Raw genomic sequence first — 16489 nt, 5'->3', positions numbered from 1 at the left:
GTTCACCTTATTTATTCATGTGACCAACCATTTAATTACCTCCATGACATAAAAAGGGCATCCAAAGACTATGACATCATTATCAATAGTCAAGCATTATAACTTGGTATCACATGTGCATGATAATACACCATGGAATCATCCAAGCTTTTCTTATTCAGCATCATTAATTCCTCTTCACATCATCATTACCTTCTCAAGCCAATAAGAGATGACATTTCCACATCCATGCATTATGATGCATAGTACATGACCATTCATCATGGAAAATCATTGGAATTCTTTTTCTGAATCCTTATGCCACACGTACAACTCACCTCCTCACCATAAACATCAACCAATCATTTAATTCTCCAACATCATTACTTTCACAAAACAATAAAATAGTCATCATGACAAATAGAAAAATTACTATTTACCATCATCATTATGCCCAAGTAAAACCAAAACATTTCTTCAGCTTAATCATTACATAGCCAGCTCATAAATGAGTTTCAGAACATCCTAGAAGCTGAATGCTAATTACCATGCATGAAACTCCATTGGTGAGACAACATGCTTAAGGAGATAATCTTGATTTCTTCCCTAGTCACTCCAGCTCTATAAATTCGTGCCTTCTGAAGCCCCTGGGGTCCTAGGACACTAAACTTAGACTCAGAAACGTGAGAGACAGAATGAGAAGCTCTCAGCCCCTCTCTAATTCAAGATTTAAGCTCCAAAACTTCATATATTCGAATCTCCCTTTCCTCTCATCCAAATCACTCCAAATTTGTCCCTATGTGTTTCTGGAAGTTCATAGAGTATTTATTGTCGCAATTTGAAGAGTTCTGGGCAAGAAATCGTGAAGAACAAGAACCTGCAAGTTCTCCGGCGAGTCTACCCAGATTTCGGCGAGGTTGAGCGACCTGCAACTCGCATTTTCTCCTTCCTCCGATCGACCCACTGCACGAAACCACCACCATTATCTTCCTGGAAGCGAGCAGGATCTGCACATGGTACCAGATCGCTCAAAACCCGTGGAAAACGCAGCTCCGATCATCTTCTCCGGCGAGCTCTCTCGCCGGAAAAATCGTGAAACTCCATTCTGGTTCGTTCTGACCTTCCCCGACGTATTTGTAAGCTCTATTTTGGCATGTAGGACATGAACAACGTAGTTTTAGGCTCTGGAAGTATCATTTTCGAACTGAACTAAGTGATGAACATATAGATTAAATTTGTTGAGCTTTAGGCTATTCTGTGCGTTGAAACTGATTTCTAACAGGTTCTGGAACCCTTATAAGACTTTCAGATGCTTAGGAAAGGAAGAAAATTACCTGAGAGAAGAGAAACCAAGTTTCTCCTTCTCGGCCTCCATGGCCATCACCTCCATGGTGGATTTCTTCCACTGTTCTGGTCATGCACGAACAGAATAGGTGATTCAGATAACCTTAGAATAATTCAGGGTCTGAAACGGAGGAAAAGAACTAAAGTTTTAGATTGTGGTAGTGAAAATGCATTCTTAAAGATTAATACCTTAATCATGTTAGGATAATTGAGAAAATGTTTAGTTAATAGACTAGAATAGTTTTAATATTGTTAAGATCATAATCAGATTTATAATGAGGAAGAAAAATGCTAATGGTAGCTAATCTTGATTAATTAAGACTAATATAGCTAATTAGTGGTTGATGGGACTTAATTAAGTTAATGGATGATAATTAGTGGTAAAATCGTAATCATGTGAGGACTAAATCAGATTAGTGAGAGATAATTAAATGATGATGGCATTTGGTAGGAAATAATTAAGTGGAGATTTGTAGTATGCTTAATTAGGATTGTTAGAGGATTAATTAAGGAAAATGACTAATGTTAGTGTGAGATTAATTTGTTAAGCTAAGTGTTAATGAAGTTGTGGTTAGATGACGAAGTAAGTAAGAAAGTAATTAGGGAAATGGTAACTTAAGCATACCATAATCATTAATTGAAATAGAATAGTTTGGTACAAGTCAAATGAATTAGGATATAACAACTAGTTTGTGTAATGATAATGTAACCTAAATGTAGTTATCTATGCTAATCAGAAGTTTACTAGAGTCTTTAAGAACATAATTCAACCTAGATGACTAAGAATAATAAGTGGACTTAATAAGGTGTCTATGTGAAGTAGTTAAAGGAACCTTATGATAATAACCTAAAGTAGATCATTAATGAGAAGTCACTTAAAAAGTGCATATGCATGTAGAACAAGTAAGAGCAGTAGCTAAGGAAGTAACTCAAGTAACATATAAGACGCTCTAGGAGTAGCGTTATAACATCATAAATCGTTTCAGAATGAATGGTTGTACGAGAACTTAATCAAAGAGATCGTCCCTAGGTATCATGAAGGAAATGATGCCAAGATGAGGAATCTCCGAACTTATATTCAATTACATTAGATATCCAGGTCAGCGGAGGACTGAGTTTACCTTCATTATAAGGGCTTGAGTGTGGCTTTAGTGCTTGCTTTGGTTATATGTTTGGTTGGATTATATGCTAATTGAATTGATTGTCTGATATATGAATGACTTGAATTAATGATTGTTTGAATAACATGCTTATTGAACGTATGTCTAATATGCCATATGATAATGCCGATTGTGATGAAGAAATGTTTGACTTGTTTGGACTCGATGTGCATTATTGTAATGTTGCACTGTTTAGAAGGGGATTATAAGTACACTATGGGATATAGTGATACTTTAGGTAATAAAGCCTTTGGCTTTGACCTTGGAAGAGTGTGACATAGTGATAACAAGAATGAACGCCTATGCAATCCGAAAAGGTTTCCCTTGAAACAATAGTTGCAGTCTTCAGGAGATTCTCATTTGAAAAGTTAGGTAGATTTAATAAAACCTTAAAGAATAGGTTTATTCCTTTTAGTTATCATTTTAGTTTGAAAAATGTTTCAATAAAGGTAAAAGTGGATGCATAGATGGACCCCCGATGATAGTGCTCAAGTTACCACGTACCAAGGAATAGTTGTCGACGTGAGTGAGGCGTGATGTGGAATGGGACGCATCATGGGTCACAATAGAGCCGAGGAATAGCACCAAAAGGTGTGCCTTGTAGAATTCATCATAGTAATGAATATACTTGAATGATAAAGAAGAAATAAGGCGGTGTAAGTATGGCATATGAAAACACAAGAAGCAATAAGGAGTAGGAAGGTGCTGTCACTACCACTAGAGAGAGTGAGAATACAGAGACGCCAATGAATAGGCTCGGGACTTACACAACGGTACACCTCTATTGTCGGTCACGACGTGGATCCCTGAGGTCTGGCTGGCAAGAAGTTTAAGGCAAAGAGTTGAGTCGTGTATTTCTGTCGGAAAAGCTAATGAGCGATCATTGTCCGGTAAAGAGTGGACTGTAAGGAGTGTCCATGTTTCCGAGACGACCTTCCGAAGAGTGTGAAGCTAAAAGCTTCGGGCCCTAAAACACACATATGCAACCTAAATAATTTAAAAAGGTCATACGAGGGACCCTCTTAACCCATGACGCAATGGGGGCGAAGTCTGACTAAAGGAAAGGAGTGATAAGGTGGTGAATACTTACGCTGCATCATATTGTATGTGTTTGTTGATATGCTTGTAAGATCAAGATTTGGTCATGTGGTACAACTCTATGTTTTGATGATAACAAGTATTTATTTGTGGATGAACAACTATGATACTCTAATGTTTGTCTTGAGTGTTTTGACAAACAGGTTCTGATTCTGACACCAGAAGATATATTCGTCAGAAGTTCTGAGGATCAGAGGATCTGAAGATCAGAAGATCTGAAGATAAGAGGATCAGAGGATTAGAGGATCAGAAGATCTGAGGATCAGAAGATCTGAGGATCAGAAGACCAGAAGCTCTGAGGGACCAGAGGCTCTGAAGGTCCAGAAGCTCTGAAGGTCCAGAAGCAGAAGTTACGAAGGTCAGAGGATCCAAGCATCCCTCTGACTCTGATCACCAAGCTTCACAAGTTCCAACACGAAGCATTCCTCTGATCAGAAGTCATTGGTTAAAGGCAAATGTCTCTATCAAGAAGTACAAGAGCAATGTACTATTCTGACAAGCCTACCTACCAAGGTTCAGCCACAGCAGGTTCTGGAAGTTCCAGAAATGCCCTCCAACGGTCATATTCTCTCAACAGAAATATCCTTTGCACCTTGGACTATAAAAGGCTGAAGAAAAAGAAGAAAAAAATAGAGAGAGATCAAGAGCTGCAATACAAGAAAAGATTCAAGCCTCTACTTTCTTCATCTATTCTTATTTAGTTTACACTCAGCTTATTTAGAAGCAAACCTTTGTAAACACCAACCTCAAATAGTTGTTTGATTTTCCTTAAGGGACCGGGTAGGTCAGTATCCTTAAGAAGACTAAGAGAGTGAATCTTAGTGGTGATTCCTTTAGGAGATCAAGGTTGATCGGATCCTAGAGAAGACTAAGAGAGTGAATCTTAGTGTGAGCTAAGTCAGTGTATTGTTAGTCACTTGTAGGTTTCAAGTGCAGTTGTAACAATTATCTGATTAGTGGATTGCCTTCATTCTAAGAAGGAAGAAATCACCTTAACGGGTGGACTGGATTAGCTTGAGGGATTTATCAACTTATAGTATCTTGACAACTCCTATAATTATTTAGCTCAGAATCTAGATATTACTAACGTTGATATTAAGTACTAGATTCAGGGGGAGCTTAGCTCAGAATCAAGCACGAGTCTTGGATTCAGAAGGAGCAAGAAAAACTATACACATCAGGATAAGTTTTAACTCTGATACCTTATACTCTGAGTGTATTCAGTTTATTTGTTTAGAGTTGTTCATCAAAATACATGGTTTTGTCATCATCAAAAAGGGGGAGATTGTAAGATCAAGATTTGGTCATGTGGTACAACTCTATGTTTTGATGATAACAAGTATTTATTTGTGGATGAACAACTATGATACTCTAATGTTTGTCTTGAGTGTTTTGACAAACAGGTTCTGATTCTGACACCAGAAGATATATTCGTCAGAAGTTCTGAGGATCAGAGGATCTGAAGATCAGAAGATCTGAAGATAAGAGGATCAGAGGATTAGAGGATCAGAAGATCTGAGGATCAGAAGATCTGAGGATCAGAAGATCTGAAGACCAGAAGCTCTGAGGGACCAGAGGCTCTGAAGGTCCAGAAGCTTTGAAGGTCCAGAAGCAGAAGTTACGAAGGTCAGAGGATCCAAGCATCCCTCTGACTTTGATCACCAAGCTTCACAAGTTCCAACACGAAGCATTCCTCTGATCATAAGTCATTGGTTAAAGGCAAATGTCTCTATCAAGAAGTACAAGAGCAATGTACTATTCTGACAAGCCTACCTACCAAGGTTCAGCCACAGCAGGTTCTGGAAGTTCCAGAAATGCCCTCCAACGGTCATATTCTCTCAACAGAAATATCCTTTGCACCTTGGACTATAAAAGGCTGAAGAAAAAGAAGAAAAAAATAGAGAGAGATCAAGAGCTGCAATACAAGAAAAGATTCAAGCCTCTACTTTCTTCATCTATTCTTATTTAGTTTACACTCAGCTTATTTAGAAGCAAACCTTTGTAAACACCAACCTCAAACAGTTGTTTGATTTTCCTTAAGGGACCGGGTAGGTCAGTATCCTTAAGAAGACTAAGAGAGTGAATCTTAGTGGTGATTCCTTTAGGAGATCAAGGTTGATCGGATCCTAGAGAAGACTAAGAGAGTGAATCTTAGTGTGAGCTAAGTCAGTGTATTGTTAGTCACTTGTAGGTTTCAAGTGCAGTTGTAACAATTATCTGATTAGTGGATTGCCTTCATTCTAAGAAGGAAGAAATCACCTTAACGGGTGGACTGGATTAGCTTGAGGGATTTATCAAGTGAACCGGGATAAAATACTTGTGTGCTTCTCTCTTCTCTCTTTCTTTATCCGCTGCACCATCTATCTTAGAGAAACCGAAAAGATTTACTTTAAATCTTAAGGGGAAAGTTTTTATATTGAAAACGCTATTCAACCCCCCCTTCTAGTCGTTTTTCACACCTTCAATGCTATGATGATATTATTATATAATAATATTGATATATCTAGAATATGAATTGTGTTTGGCCGACCGGCATGTGACTCGAGTTGGTGCTACTGACACATTCATGTTCTTATATTGTTGGTAGCTCACTCCCTCCAGTGGTTAACATTTTCAGGTGAAAGATTGAGATGGGCTTAGATCGAGTTGGTTGATGTTTGCCAAAGCTATTAAGCCATGGTAGCTATCGGTGGTTAGGAGAATAGGACTAGGTAAAGAAGCATAGTTAAATGTAAGGAAGTAGAACTAGGTTTCAGAGTGTTTCAGGATAAACATCGTCTACTTTGATTTTGAATTTAAAAGGGGATTTTGATATTCCACTTTAATCCCAAAAACAAGTCGAGTTGAGATTCAAAAGTTTGATGTACTTAAGGAAATTAGTCAAAAGAGTTTAAAAAAAAAACTGTGTCGTCTTCTTTCCACTCTCCGAGTTGACGTCACTCAGGAAAGGGGAAGGGGGTGTCACAATTGGTGGTATTAGAGTGGTCGGTTCAAATCGTACTGTGACCCGTATATAGAGAGTAGAGTCTAGTGTTCATGGCTTCGGATTTTGTGACCACCAGTAGGAATTTGTAACTTCTGATTGTTATGGTATGGGTTGCAGGCCTGGCCAACCTATTAACTCGTCCGACAAAATGAAGTCCCAAATATCCTAAGGTAGGATGGTATAGGTAAGTTTTGGGTCAAGGGAAATGGGTTTAGTGCGTTTCTGCTGAATACTCTGAGGATAGTTAAACTTTCAGTGATTTGGTGGATAGAAGGTTGCTAGGACAAGAAGGATCTATACTTGGTGCTGAAAGTGTATAGGATAATGAATCATGAGTCTCTCAAGATAAGTTATGGTCCTTAAGTTTTCTTATCACTTCCAAAGGAACTTGTAGTAGCCTCAGTGAGTAGTGAGATGCAATAAAGTAACACAAGAAAGGGGGGTTTGAATTGTGTTCTTGAAAATTACTTTTTAAAACTTTGTTTTATGAAAAGAATATTAGTTCTTAGGAAAAACGTTTAAGAGTGACTTTTCACAAACTGTTTAGTGCAGCGAAAGTAAAACAGTAAACAGAATAGAACGATCAGCACACAGAGATTTATACTGGTTCACCCTAAACGATTGGGCTACGTCCAGTACTTGGCCACCACCAAGATTTTCACTAGCAAGTATCAAGGACTTCTCCAATACAAGTATTATCTATGACTTCTCCAAGTATTATCACGGACTTCTCCAAGTATTCTGCAGGACTCCTCCTATAAGTATTGTACAGGACTTCTCCTAAATCTTTACAAAGATTTATGATACTCTACAATGGTTCTCTTCTTTCAAGAGTGAGGGTAGAGACTTTATGGCACTGGAACTCTAAGTGTTTGGGTTTAGATTTGACTATTGAATTCACTTCAGAGTTGCTACCATAGTGTGAAAAGAATAAAAGATGTGACTCTTTTAAGGTACGAGGTTTTCTCTTCCACTGGGCAGAATTTATGACTTGTGTTTGACACTTGGGAATATCTACTCAAGCTTTGAATGTTGTTGAGAAGTTTGAATATGAATGCTTCAATGCTTGGATTCTCAGAATTAATTCTTCTTTGCTTCAGATCTTCAAGGATCTCTTAAATACTTGCTTGCTAGTGTTGTAGCAGTTGTGAGACACAATCCAACCGTTGAGTTTTGATATCAGACCGTTGATTCAATTGGCTTGGTTGGTAGCTTCATTAAATGTTACTTCTGAAGCAAGTCTATCCTTTAGCTTGAAAGGTGATGTTTGTCAGCTAGTAGGTGGTGATAGACTTTGAGCTACTTTTCGGATAAGAGACAATTTGGCAATTTGATGTTGACGGCTTGTACTTTTCCTCGTTGGTCAGCGTGCCTTTTGCTAATGCAAGTTTTGTCTTCATCTGATTTAGTTTGAATGAAATTCAAGTGATTGTCATAAGATTTGAATGTGAGACAACTGGTTGAAATCAAACTGAATCTTTGGCGCTCAAAATATTGCTTGAAATATATGACTGATGATGTGTCATTGAACGATCAGAATTTTCAGCTAGGGTACAGTAGTTGCAAGGTTCCTTCTTTTCCTGGAGAAAAAATTTCTTCTTAATAAGTGACAGAACGTTGAGGCGTGTGATATAGAGCCAAGTTTCTCCTGTAATTAAGAATGTTATCAGTGAATAAATTTTCAGAGAAACTTCTATTATAAAATTGTTATGATCAAAATAAGATTTTAAAAACGTTATGATGCGTTTGAACTTAACAAGTAGTAGGTTGATTGGTTGAAAACATTTTCACTTAACCATCACAAAGTTGAGTGGTCATCCGAATTCCCAATTTAGGAAATTAGATTAGTGGGGTAGTATACCACGGGAGTAGCAAACCCCAACATGAAAAATGACTAACAACTAACACTCTAACACTCAACAGATTTTTCCCCAATTTGTTGAAGATACCTTTGGGTGTCAATACTAACACTTGAAGTGATTATGTGCGTTGAATTGCAATATGATTATGTGTTATGTGAATTTGATATGATTCTCTGTGTGCATTGATGGACTGTTGATGTTTTATATCACCCTAGGAAGACGACTTATGTTATGTGCGTTGTTAGACTGCCATTTAGTTAGCTTTAATCTCCCATAATCTTTCGTAGAACTAGGACTCCAAGTTGTCAATCCTCTGGCAACAATCTACCCATATTATATAGTTAGGAAATCTGAATAGAATAACTAGAGAGACGTCATTCACGTTTTAGATCTACTCTAGGAGCTTAGAATCCCAAATACTCTTTCTTCATCTACTCCCGACACTTCTGAAAGAGATATAGACTTACGCAGTAAACGTAAAGTTCAAGGAAACACAGAGGCTGACGTCGTAGGAAGCGTATCATACACACAATACACCAAAAGGAAACCCACCTAAAGCAACGAAACCCAGAAAGGAGATTGGAACTAGGGGATTTGCAAGAGGTGATAACGTTCCTTGTGAACATATTGGGAGTGGCGTTCTACATGTTTAAGGATCATGTCTTCACTGAAGTTGTGATTTAGGGTTTTGAACAGAAAAAATTGATGTCGATTTTGTAGATGTGGGTTATGTAATGGAGAATAGCAGGTTCAGATCTACAGGAGAAGATGAAGATAGTGAGTTCAGAAGGAAAAGGTGGTGGTTTGGGGTTGGTTGTTTTATTTTAAATTTTATTGAAACATGAGGGAGTAAATTCGCTCGTTTTAAACATTGGGAAGCAAATTGCACAAAGATGAAAGATCAAGGAGTAAATTCGCTCGTTTTATTACACGTGGACGCAGCTCCGTTTGGTCAACAGACGGAACCAAACGGATATGGATGGAAGGGCTTCGATCGCACGTTTTAGAAACCTCAAGGAGCTTGATCGCACGTTTTAAACACGAGGGACGCAAATCGCACATTTCTGAAACATCAGGGACCCAAACTGGAATTAAGCCATTTTTTTTAATAAATGTATTTCAAAGTTAAGAAAAACAAAATTTGTATATTTTTTGGGATGATATGTGGGTGACATGTGGCAAAATCTACTAGAAAAAAATTCTTCCTTTAGTATATTATATAGATAGATCAATATATATTAGAAAAGAAGAACTCCATAAGGCCAATTTGATGAGGTGTCACTCCCAGATTAAAAAAGAAGAACTTCTATCAGGCTGATTTAGTGACGTGGCAGCACCATGTTAATTCTCATATAAAAAATTCCACGTGTCATTCTCAGGTTAATTCTCATAAAAAAATTCCACGTGTCATTCCATTAAATAGCTTCTCTTATGTTGTGTTATTTTATCTTGAAACCAAATTTTAAAAGATATGCCATAATTATATAAGATTTACCTAGATTACTCCTTACTAAATTTATTTCCAAAACAAATCTTGAAACCGTTTTCATTATCTCTTTAAATTAGGAAAAGTCTCAAGCCTAATTTACGGCATATTTACACGAATCCCATGATTTTTCCTTTTATTCTTTCTCATGATCTACAATATAAAAATAAAATAAGTAGTGCTGAGATTATAATACATTAAAATTTTAAAATATTTTCCCTAACTATCTAAGATACTGCATCAGCCACCTCCTCCCCTATATAACAATATATATTAGAAAATAATTAGATAGTTTCTCTTCTGTTGACACATGTTCCTTGGTTTTTTCAAACCAAATCTTGAAACCGAATTTTAAAAAATTTACCATAATTATCTAAGATTTACCTATATTACTCCTAACTAAATTTATTTCATCAATCTTGATTTAAAAAGGTTATAAATATGTTTAATTATTTTGGGAAATTAAAGCAGTTATTATTTGATGGATACGGGGAACATGACAATATTTGATTTGATTGGTTTCCAAATATTTAAGAAAATGAAAGGCTTCAATAATCATTCAAGATATAAGACATTAGTATATCTTTAGACGAAGAGGGCACCTCTTTGGAGGAGGTTGATCGTGTGCTTGAGTTCTCTCCGCCGAAGCCGCGACCTCGTGGTCGTCCTAGGAAATATCTTTCGGTGAAGAGGGGTTTTGATGGACCTCCTCGTAGGCCTCGAGGGCGTCCTAAGAAATCTGAGAGCGTGGAAAGTTCGATCCCTCCTCCTGTTGTTGCTCCTGCTCCCTCTTCTGGTGGCTACTTCACTCGTGCTACGAAGGCCTGGTTTTTGGCAAAATCTGTGGGTATGGTGTTTCCGGGAAGCGATGAGGAGGCTATTCGTGGTTTGGAAGAGGAACTTAGAGAGAATTGGCCTGTTGACTTGTAGGCGTTTGGTGCCTGGCTCTTGGGTTTTGTTTTTGGTTTTGGGGCTCTTGTGTGTGCTTGGTGTTTGGGTGGGTTTTTTTTGGTTGAGCTTGTCTTGCTTTCTCTCTGGTGGGTGTTCTTTTTTCCTTTGGGGTTGGTTTGGCATCTTTCTTTTTTCTTTCCTCCCTCTATGGGTTTGTACTTTCCTTTGATTTTGAATAAATCCTTTTTGCTCTAAAAAAATAAGACATTAGTATAGAAAAAAAATGGGGAAAGAGGAATTGGAATGAAGGGATGAGGGAGAGAGAGAGAGAGCAGCGAATTGAGGGGGGGAGGACAATAAATGGGGAAAGAGGAAAAAGATATTGGGAAACTGAAATTTAAAATGTTAGATGAGAGAAAAGAGAGAGAAACGAAATTGAGGAAGAAAAAGAGACAATAAAGGGGGAATTAATGGAGAAAGAGGAGAGTACATATTGAGAACAACTTAAAAAAAAGATTAAAACATACATAACTTAGAATTTAAAAAATAATAACTGAAAACGAACTCGCATAATCATGTTCATGATTAATTGATGTATCAAATACAATATACATATTTTCCGTGCAACGCACGCGGAAAAAACACTAGTAGATATAGATTTTATCTTATAGTCAATATGATTTAGATAGATTAGATTAGTGTTCAAATATTGTTCAAAAAAAAAAGATTAGTGTTCAAATAAACGATAGATTAGATTACAAGATTATATAACGTACAAAAGAAAAGATTGCCGTCAAAAAAAAAGATTACAAGATTATATATATTAGATTTTTTGAAACGAAGATTAGATAAGATTAACTTTATATAAAACACTATTTATATACTCGTGCTCCTACTTACTTCCAATTAGCCCGTGTTAGCTGTAAACATAATCAAATTCAAAACAATCTTTCCGCTCTGAGTCCAAAAATGTCACACCAAGAGATGATAGAACCGCTTACTGTTGATCGGATAAGCGCCTTACCGGACGAATTGCTAATCCACATACTCTCCTTTCTCCCAACCAAACTCGCATTCACCACCACCATCCTTTTGAAGCGATGGACCCCACTCTGCCACTACCTCACCGGCCTCCACTTCGACGATGAAGCCACACAAGACCGAGAGGCCTACTTGAGCTACCGTCACTTCGTTGACACAGTTTTGCTCTCCCCGCGCCTCCATCACCAGCAAATCAAAACCTTTTGCCTCATGTCACGGTCTCAACACAAACTCTATGACGGAGGTCCATGGTTCAACGTGGATGAGTGGGTGCCTTGAAACGGCATCGTGTTGAGAATCTCTAGTTGTCCACGACGTGGATCTTACGTTTGTCCGTCAACATTTTCAACTCCAAAACCCTAGTGGTTCTGAAGTTGAGTGGGTTGACGGTGAGCCATCGTGTTGAGTCGGTTGATCTTCCATCGCTCAAAACTCTTCATTTGATAGATACTAATTTTCGAAAAAGGGACGACATCCAGAAACTTCTTTTCGGGTGTCCCATTCTTGTGAATTTGTATGCTCCTTTTATTCAAATTTCAGAAACCGGCTACACTACAGGATTTAAAACCTTGCCCAAGTTGTTGGAAGCACGGATTCGTGCATTGGATGTACCTTTCAGTGCAGTTTCTAATGTTGAGTTTCTACGCATAGACCGTGTACGGAAATATTGTTTCTTTTCTCACTATGTGTGTTTGAATAATATTAAAATTGACTTAAAAGTGAGAGTTACTAGTGTTTGATAAATTTGGTGCTTTTGAAAAAAAATATGCACATGAGAGCGTGCTAATCACTTTCATTTGGTAAAATTTTGCAGATGGAGCGTAGGGACCGTAACGAATACATGAACTCCTACTACAAAGACATGCCCGTGTTTCAAAACTTAATCAACATTGTCCTACACTTTGAAAGCTTTCCTGGCTGGGATGCGGTAGTGGAAGTGCTCCCTTATTGTCCCAAGCTTCAAACTCTTGGCATTGAAAAGGTTTCTGGTGTTTCCTTTTTGACATTTTTTTGTTAATTTTTCCTCTTCTTGTAATCATATATTTTCATAATTAATTATTTTGTCTATGTTTAACAGTATTATGACCGACAATATTTTTCCAAAGAGAAATCGGCATATACAGAAGAACCTGTTCCACGATGTGTTTCACTAAATCTCAGAAAATGCTTTATTGTAAACTATATAGACATGCCTGAGGATTTTAAATTTGCAGAATATATCATGAAGAATGCGAAGTTTTTACAAGTGATGACTCTTCATGCTGGCCACGTGGAGAAATCTGTCAAGGACCGATTCTTCAAACAAATATCACAGTGCCCGAGGATCTCTTCGGCATGTAAAATTGAATGCAAGTAGTCCTTGAATATCAGTTTTTGGTTTTTTTTCTTCCATCTGAATGTTTGAAGGAGATGATGGTCTTCGTGTACTTAATACAAGTTATGGATAATGAGTGTGCTTAAATTACTATCATGTAGTATGGACATAGTGATTAAAAATTGCTTCTCCATTATAAACCTCTCTTATTAATGAAGAATATTGTAAGATTGAGATTAGATTGACAGATTGTAATACATAAGAAGACATCCCTTCTAGCATTATATATATGGTTAATAGTCAAATTAGTCCCTGAGATTGTAAGCGAGTTTGATTTTAGTCCTTCTAAGTAAAAATGACGTTTAATGGATGTCAAAAACCGCCAGTAATTATAAAAAATACCACCACTAAACATCATTTTTTATCATATTGACTAAAATCAAACTTGCTTAGAAACTCAAGGACTAATTTGATCATTATATATTTATTAGTTGCTAGTCAAGAGCAATTATATATTGTTTCCTTAGTTATATTGAAACTTGGTGAGAGAATATTGGTTGGAACATAGTTTCCAATTTCAATAATTTTTCACATCTCGTATAGCTGCTAAACTTCATGAACAGTTGTATCTGTTCTTTCTAGAGTTGTAGCGGAAGCATCGGTGGTGAGGTGACATCTTGGGTACTGTCTCATTTGAGACAATTTCAAAGCAATCTCAAATACAATTAATAAATTCATGATACGTGTTTAATCTTTTTATTTTTATTTTTATTTTTTTTTACAATCATTCAATCTTTTAGCATCAACGATTTACTGAATTAAATTTTGGTCCTAATTAATCTATATTATTATACTTTCATGTCAAAATATCAAATTACAGTTTAACTCATAACATTTTCATTTTTTCACAAACCAATTACAAACCATCACACAAAACCCAAATGTCATCCTCCCTACCACAACCTTGGTTTGCTAAAAAAAGAAAATAATCTTATTTTCATAAAAAAGGACAACGAACGATCTTGTCAAATTGTAAATTTTGTTATAATCTTTCATTTTTTTTAGTACATCAGAAAATTATATACTTTCATATAAAACAAAACAACTTGTAGATATATTTTTTCCAAATTTGAAAGTAAATTTGTATTTAAGTTTTTTGTTCAAATTTGGGATTCAAGCGAAAAAAAAAGGATATAATTTTTATGTCAAATTTTTATCTGAAAGATCTAAATAGATATGTGTTGATTGAGGATTTTAAAATAACAAATCATAGCCATAAAATCAAAATATATAAAATAAACAGTTACAGGAATTTAACCCTTGACGTACCCTTAACGTCAAAGCCTTTTTTTCATCACCAAATAATTTCAAGGAAGTAGGATTCCTAATATTTCATTGTATAATCGAACTCGTCATACTTCAAGGTCTCCTCCTCCTCCTAATAGGTCACAGCCGGAGATGATGCTGCCGCTGGGGATTGATCGAATCAGCGCCTTACCTGACGAGATGCTAATACACATACTCTCCTTTCTCCCAACTAAGTCTGCATTCGCCACCACCGTTCTTTCCAAGCGTTGGACGCCACTCTTTCACTCGCTCACCGCCGTCTACTTCGACGACGAAGGCGTAGAAGACGAAAAGACTTGCGGTCGCTTCATTCGCTTTGTGGACACAATTCTGCGCGTCCAGCAACAGCCCATCAAAACATTTCACCTCATGTTGACTCGGTTTGAACTCTGCAAAGATCTCCGGTTCAATGTAAACAGGTGGGTTAAAGCCGCGAACCAGCGTGGTGTTGAGAACATAGAGCTGTCCACCTCGCGGTGTGCTGCGCGCTTGTTCTTCAGCTTTTTCACCTCACAAACCCTCGTGGTTTTGAAGCTGAATCGGTTTTACATGGGTTCTCATGATTTTGAGTCAATTGATCTTCCCTCACTTAAAATACTTCAGTTGATAGATACTGAGTTTCTACAAAAGGAAGATTTCAAGAAACTTCTTTCTGGGTGCCCCATCCTCGTGGATTTGTATGCTCGAGTTAAATTTTTAAGTGATCGGAACAATGACAATCCAGGGTATAAAACCATGCCCAAGTTGGAGAAAGCATGTATCACTCAACTGGATGTTCCTTTCACTGTGATTTATAATGTCGAGTTTCTACGCATAGAGCAGGTATCAAAATATGATAGCATGAGCACTGAATTACTTCTCGTACACATTCAATTTCATTTTGAATACGACCTTGGTAAAATTTTGTAGATGGAGCGTAGATACAAAGACAAATACATCAATTCCTACTACAGAGGAATGCCTGATTTTCAGAACTTAATCAGCATTGAGCTAACCTTTGCTAGTTTCCATGGCTGGGTTGATGTAGTTGAAGTCCTCCCTTATTGTCCCAAGCTTCAATCTCTTGCCATTGAAAAGGTTTCTAGTTGTTAATTTATGGATAATTTTTGTTTCCCTCTTCTTCTAGGCTTATCTTTTTATAATGTTTGATTTTGTCTATGTTTAACAGGGTGATGAGTACGTGCAATTTTACCAGAAATGGGCACATGCAAAAGAACCTGTACCGGAATGTGTTTCATTACATCTTACAACATGCTCAATTAAAAACTTTGATAGCTGGGATGATTTTGAATTTGCAGAATTTATCTTGCAGAATGCGAGATTTTTACAAGCAATGGAACTTTGCAGTGCCCTTTCCGTGGAGGAAAATGAAAAGCAATTGTTTCTCAAACAGTTTTCCCGTTCCCCAAGACTCTCTCCAACATGTAAAATTTATTTGGATACAGAGGAAATAAACCAACAAGAACATGAAAAAGTAATAAGGGCCGCTTGAGGTATTCCTGGGCAGAACAGTTTAAAGTTATGGAGAATGATGATGCGGCTTAATGCTTATATTTCTATCATATAGTATGGACATTGTTGTTAAGTATTAACTACTAATTTTCTCCAAACCTCTCTTGTGTATGAATTAATTTTGGGTATTGAATAGAAAAATGTTAGTATAATAACCCTTACATTGGTGCTGCTCAATGTTTGTTTATCCATGTTTGGTTTTTCGTTTTGCATGGAGTAAGAGTATTAGTAAGGAAGGTTAATATACTATGGTGGTGTTGTGGCTTGTGAGTTGAGTTTTGGAGGGTAAAGAAGAGAAGGACACGTAGGACAAGTTCTTCCCTTGTTTGAGAGGTTTTAAAATAAGAGGAAGCTTTGAGGTATTTTTAAAAACTCGCATAGACCCACCAAAGCCCTCTTCTAGTACTTCGTTCTGTTTGGCAAGACATTTTAGTTAGATTAAAACTTATTTTGCTAGTTTAAAACTCA

General features: G+C 36.9%; 1 protein-coding gene and 1 long non-coding RNA gene across 2 annotated transcripts; both read left to right on the top strand.

Annotated features, from left to right (window-relative positions):
• Positions 1–487: 487 nt before the first annotated feature.
• Positions 488–13434, top strand: LOC130733933 (uncharacterized). Its single transcript, XR_009017693.1, has 3 exons — positions 488–1087; positions 12662–12829; positions 12926–13434. It is a non-coding gene; the product is annotated as an uncharacterized LOC130733933 (long non-coding RNA).
• Positions 13435–14548: 1114 nt separating this feature from the next.
• LOC130728687 (F-box/FBD/LRR-repeat protein At5g56420-like) lies at positions 14549–16001 on the top strand. The gene is made up of 3 exons (XM_057580234.1): positions 14549–15331; positions 15419–15586; positions 15678–16001. The coding sequence occupies exons 1-3, from the start codon at positions 14621–14623 to the stop codon at positions 15999–16001; spliced, it is 1203 nt and encodes a 400-aa protein (XP_057436217.1). The 5' UTR covers positions 14549–14620.
• The last annotated feature ends 488 nt before the right edge of the window (positions 16002–16489 follow it).

The sequence above is a fragment of the Lotus japonicus genome, chromosome 1 (assembly GCF_012489685.1).
Source record: "Lotus japonicus ecotype B-129 chromosome 1, LjGifu_v1.2".
NCBI lineage: Eukaryota > Viridiplantae > Streptophyta > Magnoliopsida > Fabales > Fabaceae > Lotus > Lotus japonicus.
Note: the sequence above shows the minus strand (reverse complement) of the source record. Positions and strands in the feature narration are given on the sequence as shown.

Excerpts from the sequence above, each read along its gene's own strand:
- LOC130728687 (XM_057580234.1), top strand. The coding sequence starts at position 14,621 with ATGATGCTGCCGCTGGGGATTGATCGAATCAGCGCCTTACCTGACGAG. Across the intron at positions 15,332-15,418 it reads AGTTTCTACGCATAGAGCAG|ATGGAGCGTAGATACAAAGA; the intron begins GTATCAAAATAT and ends AAAATTTTGTAG. Across the intron at positions 15,587-15,677 it reads AATCTCTTGCCATTGAAAAG|GGTGATGAGTACGTGCAATT; the intron begins GTTTCTAGTTGT and ends TATGTTTAACAG.